The sequence below is a fragment of the Perna viridis genome, chromosome 9 (genome assembly GCF_037379345.1).
Source record: "Perna viridis isolate PV_CMFRI_1.1 ecotype Kerala chromosome 9, ASM3737934v1, whole genome shotgun sequence".
Taxonomy (NCBI): Eukaryota; Metazoa; Mollusca; class Bivalvia; order Mytilida; family Mytilidae; genus Perna; species Perna viridis.
In genome coordinates, this window is record NC_142453.1 from 7,113,137 (window position 1) to 7,130,850 (window position 17,714).

A 17,714-nucleotide genomic window follows, 5' to 3' on the forward strand; every position below is an offset into this window, starting at 1 on the left:
TGGACCAGGTACCCGGTAGGATAATTGTCCTCTCCTTTTCTAGAGACACCCGCCAAGTTGCCCATAAAAAGTTAAGTCTAGGGTATACGACAGAAGAAAGGAAAACTATGACACATTTAACAAATCAGTTTTCATGGTGCAGATGAATGTACCGTAACGATCCACGAGTTTGTGAAAACGACCATTAAATTTCTATAGTGATGACTTCAATCTTGTAGCAACATAACCCTGTTCCAGAAGCCTAATTGTAAGTAGTCTAGCTCGATACAAAAGATCCTGCGTTCTCACGGCAAGCTTTGGCATAATGTATGAGTTTTGATATTAAAACTCCATACGCAGGTGTTGAAGGAATGTTACCACAGATGAAAGGAAAGTTGACAATACGGATTGAAAAGTCATCGCTTTTGTCGTACAGTATGGTCAATAGTTTTCCATTACCGTTGATCTCAAAGTGTATGTAAAGATTTGAGGCTTACTTCACAGTGTCTGTTATATCCTTTATCACAAGTTGTTTGGGGTAGATGCGATGTATAAAATCCCGGAAACCAGGCTTTTTGACGATAATACGTCATCTATAGAGCGGATACTGAGATTAAAGGATCTAGCGAAACGCTTTTCTATCTTTTGAATCAGATCAGCTATAAAGTAAGCTCATAAGAGTGAAGGAATAGGTCAGCAAGAAGAGGAGCGCCATATTTTATGCCCGAAAATATATATATTTACCACTTGTAAAAAGATCTATCATGTTTTTAATTCTAGCATCACGGACATTCATTGTTACATATTTACTTTCTGCAACGGTATCGTTTTGAATTGTCATGGAAACAGCACAAACAACCAAAATAGAATTCCATAATATCCTGAAAAAGCAGCTATACTTCATGATTTATGATGACTTTAAAAACTTTTAAAAAGTATTCCTTATACTTCTGAAGTGTCCACTAAGAATGTGAAGATGGTCAGGTAGTTTCCTTAAAGTATAAACTGGAAAATTACCCGACGGATTTCAATTCAAATTTTTTAAAACGCAAAATAATTGCGTCATTTACCAAATGTAAAAGACTGCATATGTTTAAAGGCGATAGGGAATTATCGTACGTGTCAGACAACAAAATTATTTTTCATATAAAGATATAGCATATAACTATGAAGACAGTGATGCATTTTAGTGATAGAGTCTTACTACTTGATAGTCATAAACTCTTGAACATGACACGAAAAAAATGGAACACGTACAGCTCTGCATTGTACGTGCTAGGTCGGCCAAATAAAAGAAAAAAAACAGTGATCGTTTATAATCTTCGTTTCCAGCACTGCAATTACGCTGTGAAAAGGGTCCAATTTCTGACACACTACTTTCGAAACGAATGTTTATGGAATATGCAGTACCTGAATATTCAAATTACGGTACATTTTAGGTTTTAGATTTAAAAAAAAAGGCAATGTCAAACGTTTTGTTTGATAATGTGTGTCATTCTTTTTGAGAGATTGAATGATTTTATTGGAGTAAGTTCGGTACTGTATTTTTTTAAGGCTGAATATACAACATTGTGAATCAAGCCAAAGGTTTTAATACTAAAATCGATCATAATATTTTCCAAAAACAATGCTGAACAATTAATCGACGGATATATACTAAAACTGCAACCAACTCGTTAAACAAACATTGTTTAATGTTATTGACCTAATCCAGAATATAGGCATTCATGATCAAAGGTATACAATAACATTTCAATTGTTAACTTATCTTATTTTCAATTTACTTGTTGTTTGCTTACTGAGAAAAACAAGCGTCAACCAAACCTATTATTAGAGTTCGTTTTAAAAACTCAAATCTGTGTTAGGGAGGTAGACCTAGGGTAAGGGACATCTTACATCGATGGTAAAGGAAAACTGTTGACCAAACCTTACGACAAACGGGATGACTTTTCATTCAGAATTGTCAAGTTTCTTTTCATCTGTGGCAACATTCCTTCAGCACCTTCGTATGGAGTGTTCATATCACAACTCATATGTTATACCAGAGCTTGCCGAAACTACGCAGACTTTTTGTATCGCGCTAGAACTCTAACAAATAGGCTTCTGGAACAGGGTTATGTTGCTACAAGATTTAAGTCATCACTACAGAAGTTTTATGGTCATCATCATGATCTCGTGGATCGTTATGGTGTATTCTTCTGCACAATATAAACTGATTTATTCAACGGGACATAGTTTTCCTTTTCTCGTTTGTCTACCCCGAACTTGACATTTTATGAGCAACTCGACGGGTCTTTCTAGAAGAGCACAGATGCTTACCCTACCGGTGCACCTGGTCAATGCTCCCAGTTTTTAATGGAGTCCGAGTTGCTCATTTGGTTTTGTTACTTTGTATATATGATTTTATTTACTTTATGTTCTTTGTTGTGTATGTCTTTTTCCATGTCTGGTCTTTGTCCCTGGATTACATTCTTTTGATTTAAACTTAACAAGAGGCTCCCAGGTGAAACACTGTATGCACATAACACCTACAAAGACTGATTGATTGATCGATTTGTTGGGGTTTAACGTCCGAGCAGCAATATTTCAGCTATATTCAGACGATGAACATGAAATGGATGATGAAATGAACATGAATGATGATGAATTGACACAAGGGATGGAACACAAGGATAATAGGGTCGTCAAATTTCGGTTGCCACTAGAAAAAGGGGGATGGGTAGGGTCGGACAATTTAACCTCCTGTGGCGGAGCGCAAAGGTTCCTACTCCTATCGAACACCACAGCAGGGGTCCTTAACGTGTGAGGAACGTGGCATCTTTCCTAACACGGTGCACCACTATGGTTTGCGCTCAGGTTTTCCGTATTATAGCCTGACAACCCCAGCATGTAACACGCCAAGGGTACCCCATTCTACCACCTGGGGCACACATCCTAGTTGCTCTGTGGGTAGAGCGTCTAGCCCCCGGCTAGGTTTCTGAGCACTACTTAGTCGCCTTTTACGACAAGCTTAGCGCTGCTGCAAGCCTATTCCTTTGACACATGGACCTGCACGGGGCCTTCTGTGTTTGGTATGGATTCGTCTATTCACTTTGTAAAACTGAAAAATAATGCACCAGTCGTTTAACCCTTACTTTAAAAATATATATATATTATTTATCTATATTAAAGAATTTCACTTTTGAAAGATTTCCTTTCGTCGTGCATTTATATAAGGATGACTAAGCAAACATAGCAAGTCCAAAGTATAATTTACAAAGAAGATCTTCATCAATAATCCAACAATTTAAACAAACAAAAAACAAAAGGCTCCCAAGAGCCTGAATAGCTCACCTGGTTAAAGTTTGTCTTTCAAGGGCAATAAATATAACAAGGAGTTGTCCAACAATTTTGACATTAGTAGGACTTATCATAAGGATAATTTCAGTAATTGAAAGTTTCTATCTATGATAGGTTTAAAGATATTGGCTGAAAACTGTAAAAAAAAAAGTCATTTTTCATCTTTCAAGGGCAATAACTCTTACAAGGAGTCGCCTGACAATTTGGATCTCCGAAGACTTTTAAAGGCCTTATAATAAGGGTCATTTAAGCAATTGAAAGAGTTCGGCTAAACCTGACGGTTTTGGCGATATATGCAAAAAACTACTGTACGACCCCTCAGTTCAATTTTATTAATGGTGGCTATGTTTTTCATTAGATCAAAATCCCAACATCAGTTCTATGCAGGATACCCAATGGAACATTCATACCAAGTCCGGTGCCAATTGGTCAGGTAATGTCAGAGGAGATCTTTTTGAAAGAAATACATATAAAAAGCAACAAAAAACGTCAAAAGGGGCAACAACTCCAACATCGCTTTACAGATTAAAATGAAAATTTGACCACAGATAGATCTTATAATGCTAAACACTTTTACACTATGTGAGATTTTGGCTAAACTTATCGCTTTTGGAGATAAATCCGAAAAACTACTGTCTGCCCCTATGTTCTTTTTTAGTTACGGCGATCATGTTTTTCGATGGGTCAAAAATCTAAACATTAGTTCTATACAGGATACCCCAAGGAACATTCATAACAATTTTGGTGGCAAGTAGTATCAAATAAAAAGAGTTTTGAAAAATTATTAACGACGACGACGACGGACGCCAAGTGATGGCAATAGCTCATATGGCCTTCGGCCAGGCGAGCTAAACTATAATACAGAAGAAAGTCTATTATTTCTATGCTGAAATATCTGTAACACATCACCAGCTTCTAGCTTTTGATGTTTAAAAAAATTAATACATTTGAATATTAAATTTTTTTAAGCTTTTCAATTAATTTTCAAAATAGTTTTTGACCCATGAGATAACACTATTCAATACAAACATTTATAATTATATGAATTGTTTGATAATAATATCGGTATTTTTTTTAATTCATAACATAACATTCATAGTGTTCAGTACAATATAGATCAGATAAAACGACCATGTAATATATGATTGTTTTGATATAGAAGTTATTAATTTCGGAACGAAAGGCGAAAGCATCACACAGAATGATAATTAAGAGACATTAGAATCCAGATAATTGGCCAAAATATGAAAGCACGAAACGGAGATGATCCATATGCACAATTCTTTTTATCATTAAAACCCGGAAGTAAAATCAGGTGGCCCGGAATGGTAGATATGTCGTGCTCCGTCAGCAACACCCGTCATACTGCACGTTATTAAACCCCGGTAGGCACCAGGTTCGGTCGGTTGTGAATTTTCAATCACAATTTTTCGGAAAAGCACTGATTCGTATTAAAATGGACTCTAACGTAATTGCATTGTTATCACATGTTGAAACACTGTAAACTAGTGCAACATAACACCCGCTTAAAAATAAATAGATTTCAACCCAAAGTTTATGTGGACTGTTTTGTTCAAAGGAAAGGACAATTTTATCTAACTTTTAACTGTGAAATGGATGATAAAATTAACATGAAATGAAGAAAAGAAAGGATGGGTCACAAAGATAATAGGGTCGACAAATTTTGATTGCCACTGGAAAAAGGGGGGATGGGTAAGGTCGGGCAATTTAGCCTCCTGTGGCGGAGCGCAAAGGTTCCTACTCCTATCGAATACCACAGCAGGGTTCTTTAACGTGCTAGGAACGTGCCATCTTTTCCAACACGGTGCGCCACTATGGTTTGCGGTCAGGTTTTCCGTATCATAGCCTGACAACCCCAGCATGTAACACGCCAGGGGTACCCCATTCTACCACCTGGGGCACACATCCCAGTTGCTCTGTGGGCAGAGCGCCTAGCCCCCGGCTAGGTTTCTGAGCACTATTTAGTCGCCTTATACGACAAACTTAGCGCTGCTGCAGGCCTATTCTTTTAACACCCGGACCTGCACGGGGCCAGCTCATTGCGAGACTTGCAGACTGAAAAGATAACAGTAAAATGTGAATACATATAATCTAATCTTCACTGCATTTTTTTCTCAATCGAACATCAAAAAGCATCTCATCTATTTATATGTATACGTATATGTTTAATGAATATACTACATTAAACATGATGCCAATTTCATTCATCCACTCAAGTTCATCGCCTGAATATAGCTGAAATATTGCTGCTCGGGCGTTAAACCCCAACAATTAACCAATCAATCAATCACTATATTTGACCATGAGTAATATTTCATTCTCAAATTTATGTTTGTCTTAATGAAAATTCTGACATTTAAAGAGTAATCAAGGGAACCAAGGTTATAGCGGTAATCAAAATAATGTAATCCAGAACAAATAAAATAAGAAAATAAAGAACAAAAAGTAACTAAAATCATACATGCAAAGTAACAAAGGCAAATGAGCGGACTTAAGTAAAAACTGGGAGCATGGATTCACCAGGTACACCAATAGGATAAGCGCCCTCTACTTTTCTAGAAACACCCACCGAGTTCCTCATAAAAAGTCAAGTCCGGGGACGAACGAGGAAAGAAAAACTATGACACCTTTAATAAATCAGTTTTTATGGTGCAGATGGATACACCATAACGATCCACGAGATCATGATGACGTCCACAAAACTTCTTGTAGCAACATAACCCTGTTCGAGAAGCCTTTTTGTTAAGAGTTCTAGCTCGATACAAAAAGTCTGCGTAGTATCGGCAAGCTCTGGCATAACGTATGAGTTGTGATATGAACACTCCATACGCAGGTGCTGAAGGGATGTTGCCACAGATGAAAGGAAAGTTGACAATTTTGAATGAATAGTCATCACGTTTGTCGTAAAAGTTGGTCAATAGTTTTCCTTTACCTTCGATTTCTGTGTAGGTCAAGATATGAGGCCCATTTCACAGTATCCTTTATCTAAAGTTCTTTGGGGTAGATGCGATGTATCAAATCCCCGAAATTGGGCTTGTTTAAAGATAATATGTCATCTATATAGCGGAAACTGAGATTAAAAGATCTAGCCAAACGATTTCCTTTCTTTCGGATAAGATCAGCTATAAAGTCGGTCTCAAACGAGTTAAGGAATAGGTCAGCTAGTAATGGAGCACAATTTATTTCCATTGGAATGCCGACCGTTTGTTGAAAAACATGTCCACCACAATGAACAAATATGTTGTCGATTAAAAATTCCAGCATTTTGTAAACATCTTCCTCTGTATGTTTGGAAGATGATTTGGAATGATTTCTTACAATGTATGAGGAATCTCTATTAAGAACTATATATTTGTATCTAGGTGTACCATCTTTTTTGGAAAAACAACGATGTATAATGTTTTTAAGTCTTGGTTTTAACTGAGTATGTAGAATAGAAGTATACAGTGTTGAAAAATCATAGGTTTTAATGCTATTATATTCAGATAATAGTCTTGAACTGATTGTCTCCAAAAGATCTTTCGAATTTTTCAGCAACCACATTGAATTAATACCACTACGGGAGTAATAAGTGATGTGGTAGGACTGCAGACCCTCTTTGACATTTGTGAGTATAGTAGTTAAAAGTTTTGATGTTTGTTTTTTTTGTTTGTTGGGGTTTAACGTCCGAGCAGCAATATTTCAGCTATATTCAGACGATGAACATGAAATTGATGATAAAATGAACATAGAATGAAGATAAAATGAAAAAGGGATGGGACACAAGAACAATAGGGTCGACAAATTTTGATTGCCACTGGAAATAGGGAGGATCGGGTAATTTAGCCTCCTGTGGCGGAGCCCTATGGTTCCTACTCCGGGAGAATACCACAGTAGGGTTCTTTCACGTGCGAGGAACGTGGCATCTTTCAGAACACGGTGCACCACTATGGTTTGCGGTCAGGTTTTCCGTATTATAGCCTGACAATCCCAGCATGTAACACGCCAGGGGTACCCCATTCCACCACCTGGGGCACACATCCCAGTTGCTCTGGGGTTAGAGCGCCCAAGTCCCCGGCTAGGGTTGTGAGCACTATTTAGTCGCCTTTTACGACAAGCTTAGCGCTGCTGCAGGCCTATTCTTTTAATACCCGGACCTGCACGGGCTAAAAGTTTTGAAAGAGGTTTGGTGGTACATATTGCAGATCCAGCTATGAAACGTTGATTGTATGGATTCTTGTGGAGTTTAGGAATCCAGTACGTAGACGGTAAATCACAATCATCGTCCTTGGTAGAGAGACCAAAAAAGAATAGCACAGATTTATTCCCAATCTCTTCTTTTTTTGGAGTGTGGTAGCAGTATAGGTCTTATCACTGCTGTTATTTTCCAAGTCCACCTCCGACAATAAACATTGGATGTAAAACGTATTGCAGACAAAAACAATGTTGTTTTGGGCTTTGTAAATCAATACAAAAATAATGTATACAAATGTTTAGATCCAATAAATAAACACTTAAAGAAGATATATGTAAAAAAAGTTTTATGTTAGGGTCTTTCTTAGGTGAAGCGATGTTTCTCGAGTTGAAATATAATGCTACTTATTTTGGATTAGGTGAAATTTACCTTTGTATATGGATATCCGATTGAATATTTAATTACCTTAATGGACCGTTAATGGAACCCAGTAATACGAGAAAAATCAATGGTTTAAATGATTGGGTTTTGAAAAAAACGTTTTTAAGAAAACAGTCGAGTGGATTATTCCCTTAAGATATCAAATGGCTCACCAATATCTTACACGACACTTTTCATATTTCAATTATGATAACATTATCCAATTCAAAGCATGATTCATAATTAAACAGCTTTTTTAATAAAATATACATCCATAGTTCTTCAGTGAACATGAGTACTTTGAAATCCAGTTAAAAATTTACATTTTATATACTTCAAATGAAGTAGTCTAACGGAGCAGAAGATAAAGTGTATTCGACAACGATACATGTTATATGTAAAGATATAAGTAAAGATATTGTACATACGCAAAAAAAATCGTTTTATTAGGACAATAAATTGTAGAATCGATTATTTAAGATATAATCTATTTTGTTTAAAACATCTGCGTCTCGTCTTTCCGCGAGCACGGGCAATTTATTCGAGAAACTGAAGCTATTCGTTTTGCATATGTTCCTATATTTAATCGATCAGGGTTAGATTGATAAGCATTTTAAACGATGTCAGACGTATTATATATCAATGTTGGAGGAACTTTATTTACTACGAAATTTTCTACGTTGAAAAGGCATCCAGATACATTATTGGGTTCACTCACAACCTCTTCGGAATTTTACAATAAAGAAAAACAATATTATTTCTTTGACAGAAATCCTGAGTTTTTCAATACAATATTGGATTTTTACAGAAATGGGCAGATTCATTTCCCTACACATATTTGCGGTTGGGTGTGGAAACAGGAGATAGATTTCTGGCAGATTCCGGCATCGGAGATCTCGGAATGCTGCTTTCCAACTTACATCAAATACAACAGGGATTTAGAAGTAACTAATAAAATAAAAGAGGCTTTTCGTGTTCAAAAGATAGATACCCGGAAATCATTAGGTTGTGGTAGAATTCGGCAGAAGATATGGCTGTTTTTGGACGAACCAACATCGTCAAAGCCGGCAAGGGTAAGTGTTGTGTTTTTATTCCAAAGCATCTTTTATGGTACGGAACTATATTTATAGTCGAGTTATCTATTCATTCTTTAATATCTAAATAGTCTATATTCTGTTTTTACACGTACATTAAACATAATTCTTATTTAAGGAGGTAGGGTAAGGGACATAATTCTTGAAATCAGTGATATGTTTGTATCATATTCAATTTCACTAAAGCCTTTCAAGCTTTCATTTGAAACAGAGTGAAATCAATTCAAGTTACTTTGATGCTTACATGTGATTGATATAAGGTGCCTGAATAGAAACGTTTCAGTGATTTGCAAGAGTTGTGTCCCTTACCGTAGGTCTACCTCATTAAATGCTTAATCTCGTGTTTATCATATTTACTTATATTTATTATTACCGTTAATGCAGAAAGTATTGCACGCATTAATTATTGCGATTTTTCATTTTTTAAAACTTAAATATCGACCTTAAATTTTGCGATTTTGATAAATATCCCTAATAAGTTGTGTAATAAAATTACATAATGAGAGTTTTTATCATTGCGACCTAACATTAATCGCATTTTACGCAATGATTTCCTACAACAGCATCATAAAAACAAGATATTTCTTCAGTTAGTATCCACACCACCACTGCAAGTTTGGTATTCCGAAAGGTCTTTGATGCACCCGACCCCCCCCCCCCCCTTATCGGTATCTTTGAGCAGTATACGCACTTAATCTCGTGGACGCCATCGAGGAAAATGACGTTTTTTCCGCTCTTTAATTTTGAAACTAATGAAAGTTTTAAGAAGGTCAATGAGTGCCAAGGCTACATCAGTTTTGAAAAATAATTGGTTGTTGCGGTTTAACGTCCGAGCAGCAATATTTCAGCTATATTCAGACGATGAACATGAAATTGATGATAAAATGAACATCAAATGATGATGACATCAAAAAGGGATGGGACACAAGGTCAATGGGATCGACAAATTTTGATTGCCACTGGAAATAGGGAGAAGTGGGTAGGGTCGGACAATTTAGCCTCCTGTGGCGGAGCCCTATGGTTCCTACTCCGGGAGAATACCACAGCAGGGTTCTTTAACGTGCGAGGAACAAGGCATCTTACCTAACACGGTGCACCACTATGGCTTGCGGTCATGTTTACCGTAATATAGCCTGACAACCGCAGCATGTAACACGCCAGGGGTACCCCATTCCACCACCTGGGGCACACATCCAAGTTGCTCTGTAGGCAGAGCGCCCTAGCCCCCGGCTAAGGTTCTGAGCACTATTTAGTCGCCTTTTACGACCAGCTTAGCGATGCGGGCCTATTCTTTTAACACCCGGACCTGCACGGGGCAGTTTTGAAAGACCCCAATGACCTCGATGAAGCAAAACCATTGTCTACTATACATGACAAATATGTACCAGCAGACAAAGCTCAAAACGTTTCATAATTGGATCTGCAAAATATACCACCAAACCTCTTTCGAAACTTTTATCTTCTATACTCACAACTGTCAAAGTCCTACCACAACACTTGTTACTCCAGTAGTGGTATTAATTCAATGTGGATCCTGAAAAATTCGAAAGATCTTTTGGAGACAATCAGTTCAAGCCTATTATCTGAATATAATAGCATTAAAACCTACGATTTTTCAATACTGTATACTTCTATTCCCCATACTCAGTTAAAAGCTCGACTTAAAAACATTATACATCGTTGTTTTTTTTTCCAAAAAAGGATGGTACTCCTAGATACAAATGTATAGTTCTTGGTAGAGATTTCTCATACTTTGTAAGAAATAATTCCAAATCATCTTCCAAATATACAGAGGAAGATGTTTACAAAATGCTGGAATTTTTAATCGACAACTTATTTGTCCAGTGTAGTGGACGTGTTTTTCAACAAACGGTCGGCATTCCAATGGGAATAAATTGTGCTCCTTTACTTGCTGACCTATTCCTTCACTCTTATGAGGCTGACTTTATAGCTGATCTGATCTGACAGAAAGAATATCGTTTGGATAGATCCTTCAATCTTAGTTTCCGCTATATAGATGACGTATTATCTTTAAACAATCCTAATTTCGGGGATTGGATACATCGCATCTACCCAAAAGAACTTGAGATAAAGGATACTACAGACACCGCCAAGTCAGCCCAATATCTTGACCTACACTTAGAAATCGATGGTAAAGGAAAACTATTGATCAAACGTTACGACAAACGTGATGACTTTTCATTCAGGATTGTCAACTTTCCTTTCATCTGTGGCAACATCCCTTCGGCCCCTGCGTATGGAGTGTTCATATCACGATGCATGCGTCATGCCAGAGCTTGCCAAAACTTTTTGTATCGCCCTAGAACTCTAACAAATAGGCTTCTGGAACAGGGTTATGTTACAACAAGACTGAAGTCATCACTTCAGAAGTTTTATGGTCGTCATCATCATGAACTCGTGGATCGTTATGGTGATCCACCAGAACCATGAAAACTGATTTATTCAACGGGTCATAGTTTTCCTTTCCTCGTTTGTCAACCGCGGACTTGACTTTTTATGAGCAACTCGGTGGGTGTTTCTAGAAAAGCAGAGGACGCTTACCCTACCGGTGCACATGGTCCATGCTCCCAGTTTTTAGTGGAGTCCGAGTTGCTCATTTACTTTTGTTACTTTGTATGTATAATTTTAGTTACTTTATGTTCTTTGTTGTGTATGTCTGTCTGGTCTTTGTCCCTGGATTACATTGTTTTGATTACCGCTATGATCTTGGTTCCCTTGATCACTCTCTCTTACATTAAACTCACCTTCAACTAAAAAACATAATATTGTTAAAATAACATTGTTTTGTTCAGTATTGGTTTTAATTTATTTTAATTTTTTTCTCTTTGTTTTCATTTTGAATTTATTGTTTTTCTTTCTGAAAACAGCCTTTGTTATTAATTAATCACCCCATAAACTTAAAATGTGGAGTCGTTTTAATAATTTGTTCCCAATGAAGAATGATGGCCATTTGCAAGAGACGATTTGGATTTAAAATATATGTCAGCAAGCGGTTGACGAAAATATTCAGAAATCAAGACATTAAACAGAACATAGGACAAATTTCTATAATGAATGGTTATCAATGATATAGGTCGATGTGTTGGTTCAAATAACTGCCAATAATTTTCTCCGTCAGATATAAAAAAAATCCATTGTAATTCACTAAACTATACTGTGACATTTGTTATTAAAAGTTTAGGTTAATTGTGTAATTGGTCGATTTTTCTAAAACAAATATCTAAACACTTTAATATTGATATACATTCCGTAACATAATGTTCGCATGACTAAATGGAGGGCGTAATGGTCTTCTGGGCGTAATGTGTGTTGTTGCGATTTTCTTTGTGCCATATTTTTGTCATGGTAATTTAAAAGAAAGTACCGAGCGCACGCATGCAAGGCTAACGATAGACGTTCTGTTAAACCGGAATAGGTATCAGACAGTCCCGCAGAAATGGTCCAGGGAAGTTAATCTAAACAAAATTTAGTCTTTAAATTGATTTAAAAATAATATATGCCATTGAAAAAAATTAAAAAAAGGAAATACCTACATTATTTTTATTCGGTACGCTTAATAACTATTTTTTTTTAAATAGACTGCCTGTTTCACTTATCCTATCTCGTCCCTTTCACCTATCGTTCCTTTTTTCAATAACAATCGCTAGAAAAATCTAAAAGTGCGATGCTCTGTTGCAGGCTGCGCCTCATTTATATAAACTGAAACAAGAATGCAGAACGGGACATGTTACAAAGTAAAGTTGTTAATCGGTACATTTATACAAATTGCTTCCGTTTGATAAAAAAAAATCTCAAAGACAGTGAAAACAATCTCTATTATAGTTTACTTACTGGGTTTGAAAGAGTTTAATCAATAATAATAGTTTTGTTACAATATCGACTGTCAATATTTTCAATTAAAAAATTTGTTTTGCAATATTCTGAGATAATGGAACTGAAAATAATAGATGTGTGATGGCTTAGTTATTTTGTACCACTGACAGTTTAACCTTATATGATTGTGTTTTGGCCAACTGTCCCTTCATCAAATGCTAGTTATTTATTCCTAGATTAAGACTTGTGTTTGTTGAATTCCGTCGCGAATAGTGTATTATTCCATAATTTAAGATATGTTTATACCCCGTGCAGGTCCGGGTGTTAAAAGAATAGGCCTGCAGCAGCGCTAAGTTTGTCGTATAAGGCGACTAAATAGTGCTCAGAAACCTAGCCGGGGGCTAGGCGCTCTGCCCACAGAGCAACTGGGATGTGTGCCCCAGGTGGTGGAATGGGGTACAATGGCGTGTTACATGCTGGAGTTGTCAGGCTATAATACGGAAAACCTGACCGCAAACCATAGTGGTGCACCGTGTTGGGAAAGATGCCACGTTCCTCGCACGTTAAAGAACCCTGCTGTGGTATTCGATAGGAGTAGGAACCTTTGCGCTCCGCCACAGGAGGCTAAATTGCCCGACCTTACCCATCCCCCCCCCTTTTTCCAGTGGCAATCAAAATTTGTCGACCCTATTGTCCTTGTGTCCCATCCTTTTTTTTCATTTCATGTTCATTTTATCATCCATTTCATGTTCATCGTCTGAATATAGCTGAAATATTGCTGCTCAGACGTTAAACCCCAACAAACAAACAAGATATGTTTGTATTACTGGAATACAGGCCTACTAAATGCATTGTTGAAGAGTAAGCTCCCATTTGTAACGGTATTTTATCAACGACTCGATTAAGAAATTCATTCGTCAATACTTACAACCTGACAAATTAGGTCATGAAAAAGATTCATAATGGGAAAACCAAAGCCGTTATGTTTGATTTGGAGTCGCGGTAAAATAATTTAAAACTTTGTTTGATTGAATAAGTTGCTTCAAAATCAAGGCATATTCATATTGCAGTATATCGTTTAAAGGCAAATTTTGGAAAACACTTTTTAAAGATTTCTAATTGATCAGGTTATACCTTAAAGGCTTTGAAGCTTTAGGCCATAAGGCCTTTTGAAAGGGATGATTCTAGTTTATTCTAATATCTATGTTTCAGTTACATGATACAGCTTTTCTAAGGGCTAAATATCTGACTTTCCCATTTCACCATTAACCATTTTTCCATGTTCATTTTATCATCCATTTTATGTTCATTGCCTGACTTTAGCTGAAATACTACTGCTCGGGCGTTAAACCCCAATAATCAATCAATCAATCAACCCAAACACCATTGATCTTTCACCAATAACCCATAGTCCGATTTGTCATGCTCCATTCAGTATTCATGTTCAACATCGTCACATTCGACCTATGCCAAATGTTTCATTGCATCATACAGCGGCCCTTTCCAACCATCTCATACCCCAAAGTAACATCATGTCATACCTTGGCCCTTTCCAATCACCCCACAATGCCCCAATGTAGCATTGTGGCATACAGCTGTGACATTCCCCATGAAATTGGAAGTATATACCGTTCGGGTACTGTACATTATTGAACGATAACCATCCATTTTATAATTTCAAAATGATTAGAAGTGCAAAATGTCAAACTCTAAGCTTCATTAAGAGTAATCAAGGGAACCAAGGTTATAGCGGTAATCAAAAGAATGTAATCCAGGGACAAAGCTTGTTCTTATGCTCAAATAACATATTGTAGCCATTAACAAAGCTAAACCAAAAACAAGAGCATAACAGAAATAAAACAACATAACTCTTGATTTCATTAGTGTATTCCTCATCACATCTTTTTTCATTGAAATGTACGAATTAGCGAGACTTATTTTATCAACGTGACAACAGTGTCACAAGACTTTTATGAAAAGGTTTTTGATAATCTGTAGTGAATTAAAACTTGTTTTTTATGCTTTAGGTAAAATATTTTGCAGTCTAGTGACGCTGTTGTCATGTTGATAAATTTCCAATATCTACTGCACTGTAACCTTAATATCTAGAGCAAAGAAAGTCTGCTCATTAAAATGCTTAATTCAAATTATTAAGGGCGACATATTCACGTACATTTATTTTTCTTAATTCGAGGGTGGAGGAGGCATAGAAAAAAGTATGTTTGTTGACAATCATTCACTTGTAGATAGTTTTCTTCATGTATCATCTAAATTTTTCTTTATGTGTCATCCAAAGTGTTCTTTATACGACATCCAACCACGGTAAATCAGAACGACCTGTGGGATCAGTAGCACCATATAAAATTGTAATGGCATCAATACGACATTACTTTATTCTTTGTTGAATGAACTTGTTTTTATGTTTGTTTGTTGGGGTTTAAGGTCCGAGCAGCAATATTTCAGATATATTCAGACGATGAACATGAAATTGATGATAAAATGAGCATGAAATGATGATGAAATGAAAAAGGGATGGGACACAAATTTTGATTGCCACTGGAAATAGGGAGAGCTGCGTATGTCGGGCAATTTAGCCTCCTGTGGCGGAGCCCTATGGTTCCTACTCCGAGAGAATACCACAGTAGGGTTCTTTAACGTGCGAGTAACGTGGCATCTTTCCCAACACGGTGCACCACTATGGTTTGCGGTCAGGTTTTCCGTATTATAGCCTGACAACCCCAGCATGTAACACGCCAGGGGTACCCCATTCCACCACCTGGGGCACACATCCAAGTTGCTCTGTGGGCAAAGCGTCCTAGCCCCCGGCTAGGGTTCTGAGCACTATTTAGTCGCCTTTTACGACAAGCTTAGCGCTTTAACACCCGGACCTGCACGGGGCTGAATGTACTTGTGCATTTCTTTGAAGTAAATTATTTTAAAGTTTTAGTTGTTCTTCTAATGCATTCACGAAAACATAAAGTTAATTTCCAAAGTACTTGTTTATCCATATAGCATTTATTGCGAATGATTATTTATGCATGGGAAAATGTATTTGCGAATAAATATTAATATTTTTCATACGACATGAATGCCATTACATTTAAGGGATCATTTACTACGATAGAATCCATCATCTATGAACTAAGTTGCGTAATAAAGTGTGTTGTCATAACACTCGCATTACATTTGCAGCTGAGCAACCAACGACCGATTAACACTGATAATCCTAAGTATACAATGATATAAGAAGCCGGCGTTAAGTCATCAGTGCCTTTTCGGTGTTTAAAAGTTAATTCATAATGCTGTCGTGTTTTTTTTTTCAGATCTACAGCTTCGTTTATTTGCTTATCGTTTTTCTTTCAACTGTTGTATCCATGGTGATTAACTACCCGGATGTAAGAGAAAAAGTCATCGACATAGAAGTGTTGGTTTGGTATTTTGAATTATTGGGGATTCCTTTATGGATAAATGTTAAAAATCCGAAGGAAGTAATGTACTTTACGACAGTTCATCCAACATGGCTTCAGAATATCGATAGAGCAATAACCGTGTTCTTTTCGATTGAAATTGTAATGCGACTTATCGTCTGTCCCAATAAACTGAAGTTCATTAAGAGTTTCCTTAATATATTAGATCTTCTTCTGTTTGTTGCAATGTGGTCAAGATTCATCATCGCCTTTTTCGAAGACGATCTAGTTCGAAATTTCCATCTGTTCACGTATTTTTCAGTATGTTATAGTCTTGTTGTTTTTCGGTTACTTAGATTTTTCCGGGTCACAAAACAATACAGTGCGTTACGTATCCTTTTATTAGCTGTTCGTGAAAGTTTGAAAGAACTGGGTTTGCTGTGTATAACGTTTCTCGTGTTTGTTCTTCTGTTCGCTAATATTATTTACTTTGCTGAACTTCGAGAACCGACAACTTTTCCGGATATGGTAATTGGTCTTTGGTGGGCAGTTGTTACTATGACAACTGTTGGTTACGGAGACGTCGTACCGAAGTCTGCTTTAGGCCGTCTCGTTGGATCAATGTGTGCAGTTTCCGGTCTTCTCCTTTTAGCTATGCCCATAGCTGTGATTGCAGGAAAGTTCAATAACTTGTATGAGAAAAATGCTGACCGAGAAGATTTCATAAAGCTTCAAAACGACAAGAAAGAAAAAAATATTCGTTCAAATATGGTCACACCAATTGATTGTAAGAAAGATAAAATGGCCTTTACCGTTGAGAGTTGCACTGGTACAGAAAAAGCGATCAGGATTGAAGATTTCGACGACGCGTGTGTTACGTCAGAAATGAATAACCGGTTCTAACATGTGTTCAGAAGGAACAAATACATGACAAAGCAGCTTGGTGGTTTTTATATATTTGTTTTGAAAAACATTTCATTGCAGCACCTAAAAAAACTGAGTTCTTGTTACATTCTAAGAGTTTCTTACATTACAACAATACTAAATAAAGTATTTGATATTTGAACATTATACCATCAAATTCATCCACAAAATCAACCAATTGAAGGGAAAAAAACTGTTGAAATTATGAAATAATTGCTTTGCAATGAATAAGTTACTTTGATAGAAAAAATAACTACCAATCTGTTTAAGTTTGTCCTAAACGGTTCTATTAAATGCAGACGTTTGATAGTAGGTTATGAGCACTCGCTCAGGAATTTTGTTTTCGGAAGATCAGTAGCCTGCATATACTCAAACACAGTCCCCTATCCAAAACACCCTTACACCAATTTGGCCTTCTCATTCTCCTCGTAAACTATATCTAAACCATATACATTCATTATTACACTTTTTACCATCACCTGAAGACGCCTCTGTATATCATTTACCAATAAATATTCAACA

The 17,714-nt window shown here is 36.7% G+C and overlaps 1 protein-coding gene across 1 annotated transcript; it reads left to right on the forward strand.

Annotated features, from left to right (window-relative positions):
- Nucleotides 1–8,388: 8,388 nt before the first annotated feature.
- On the forward strand, nucleotides 8,389–17,334 carry LOC148606501 (potassium voltage-gated channel protein Shaw-like). The gene is made up of 2 exons (XM_088546308.1): nucleotides 8,389–9,006; nucleotides 16,185–17,334. The coding sequence occupies exons 1-2, from the start codon at nucleotides 8,554–8,556 to the stop codon at nucleotides 17,169–17,171; spliced, it is 1,440 nt and encodes a 479-aa protein (XP_088402434.1). The 5' UTR covers nucleotides 8,389–8,553; the 3' UTR covers nucleotides 17,172–17,334.
- Nucleotides 17,335–17,714: the final 380 nt, after the last annotated feature.

Excerpts from the sequence above, each read along its gene's own strand:
- LOC148606501 (XM_088546308.1), top strand. The coding sequence starts at position 8,554 with ATGTCAGACGTATTATATATCAATGTTGGAGGAACTTTATTTACTACG. Across the intron at positions 9,007-16,184 it reads CATCGTCAAAGCCGGCAAGG|ATCTACAGCTTCGTTTATTT; the intron begins GTAAGTGTTGTG and ends TTTTTTTTTCAG.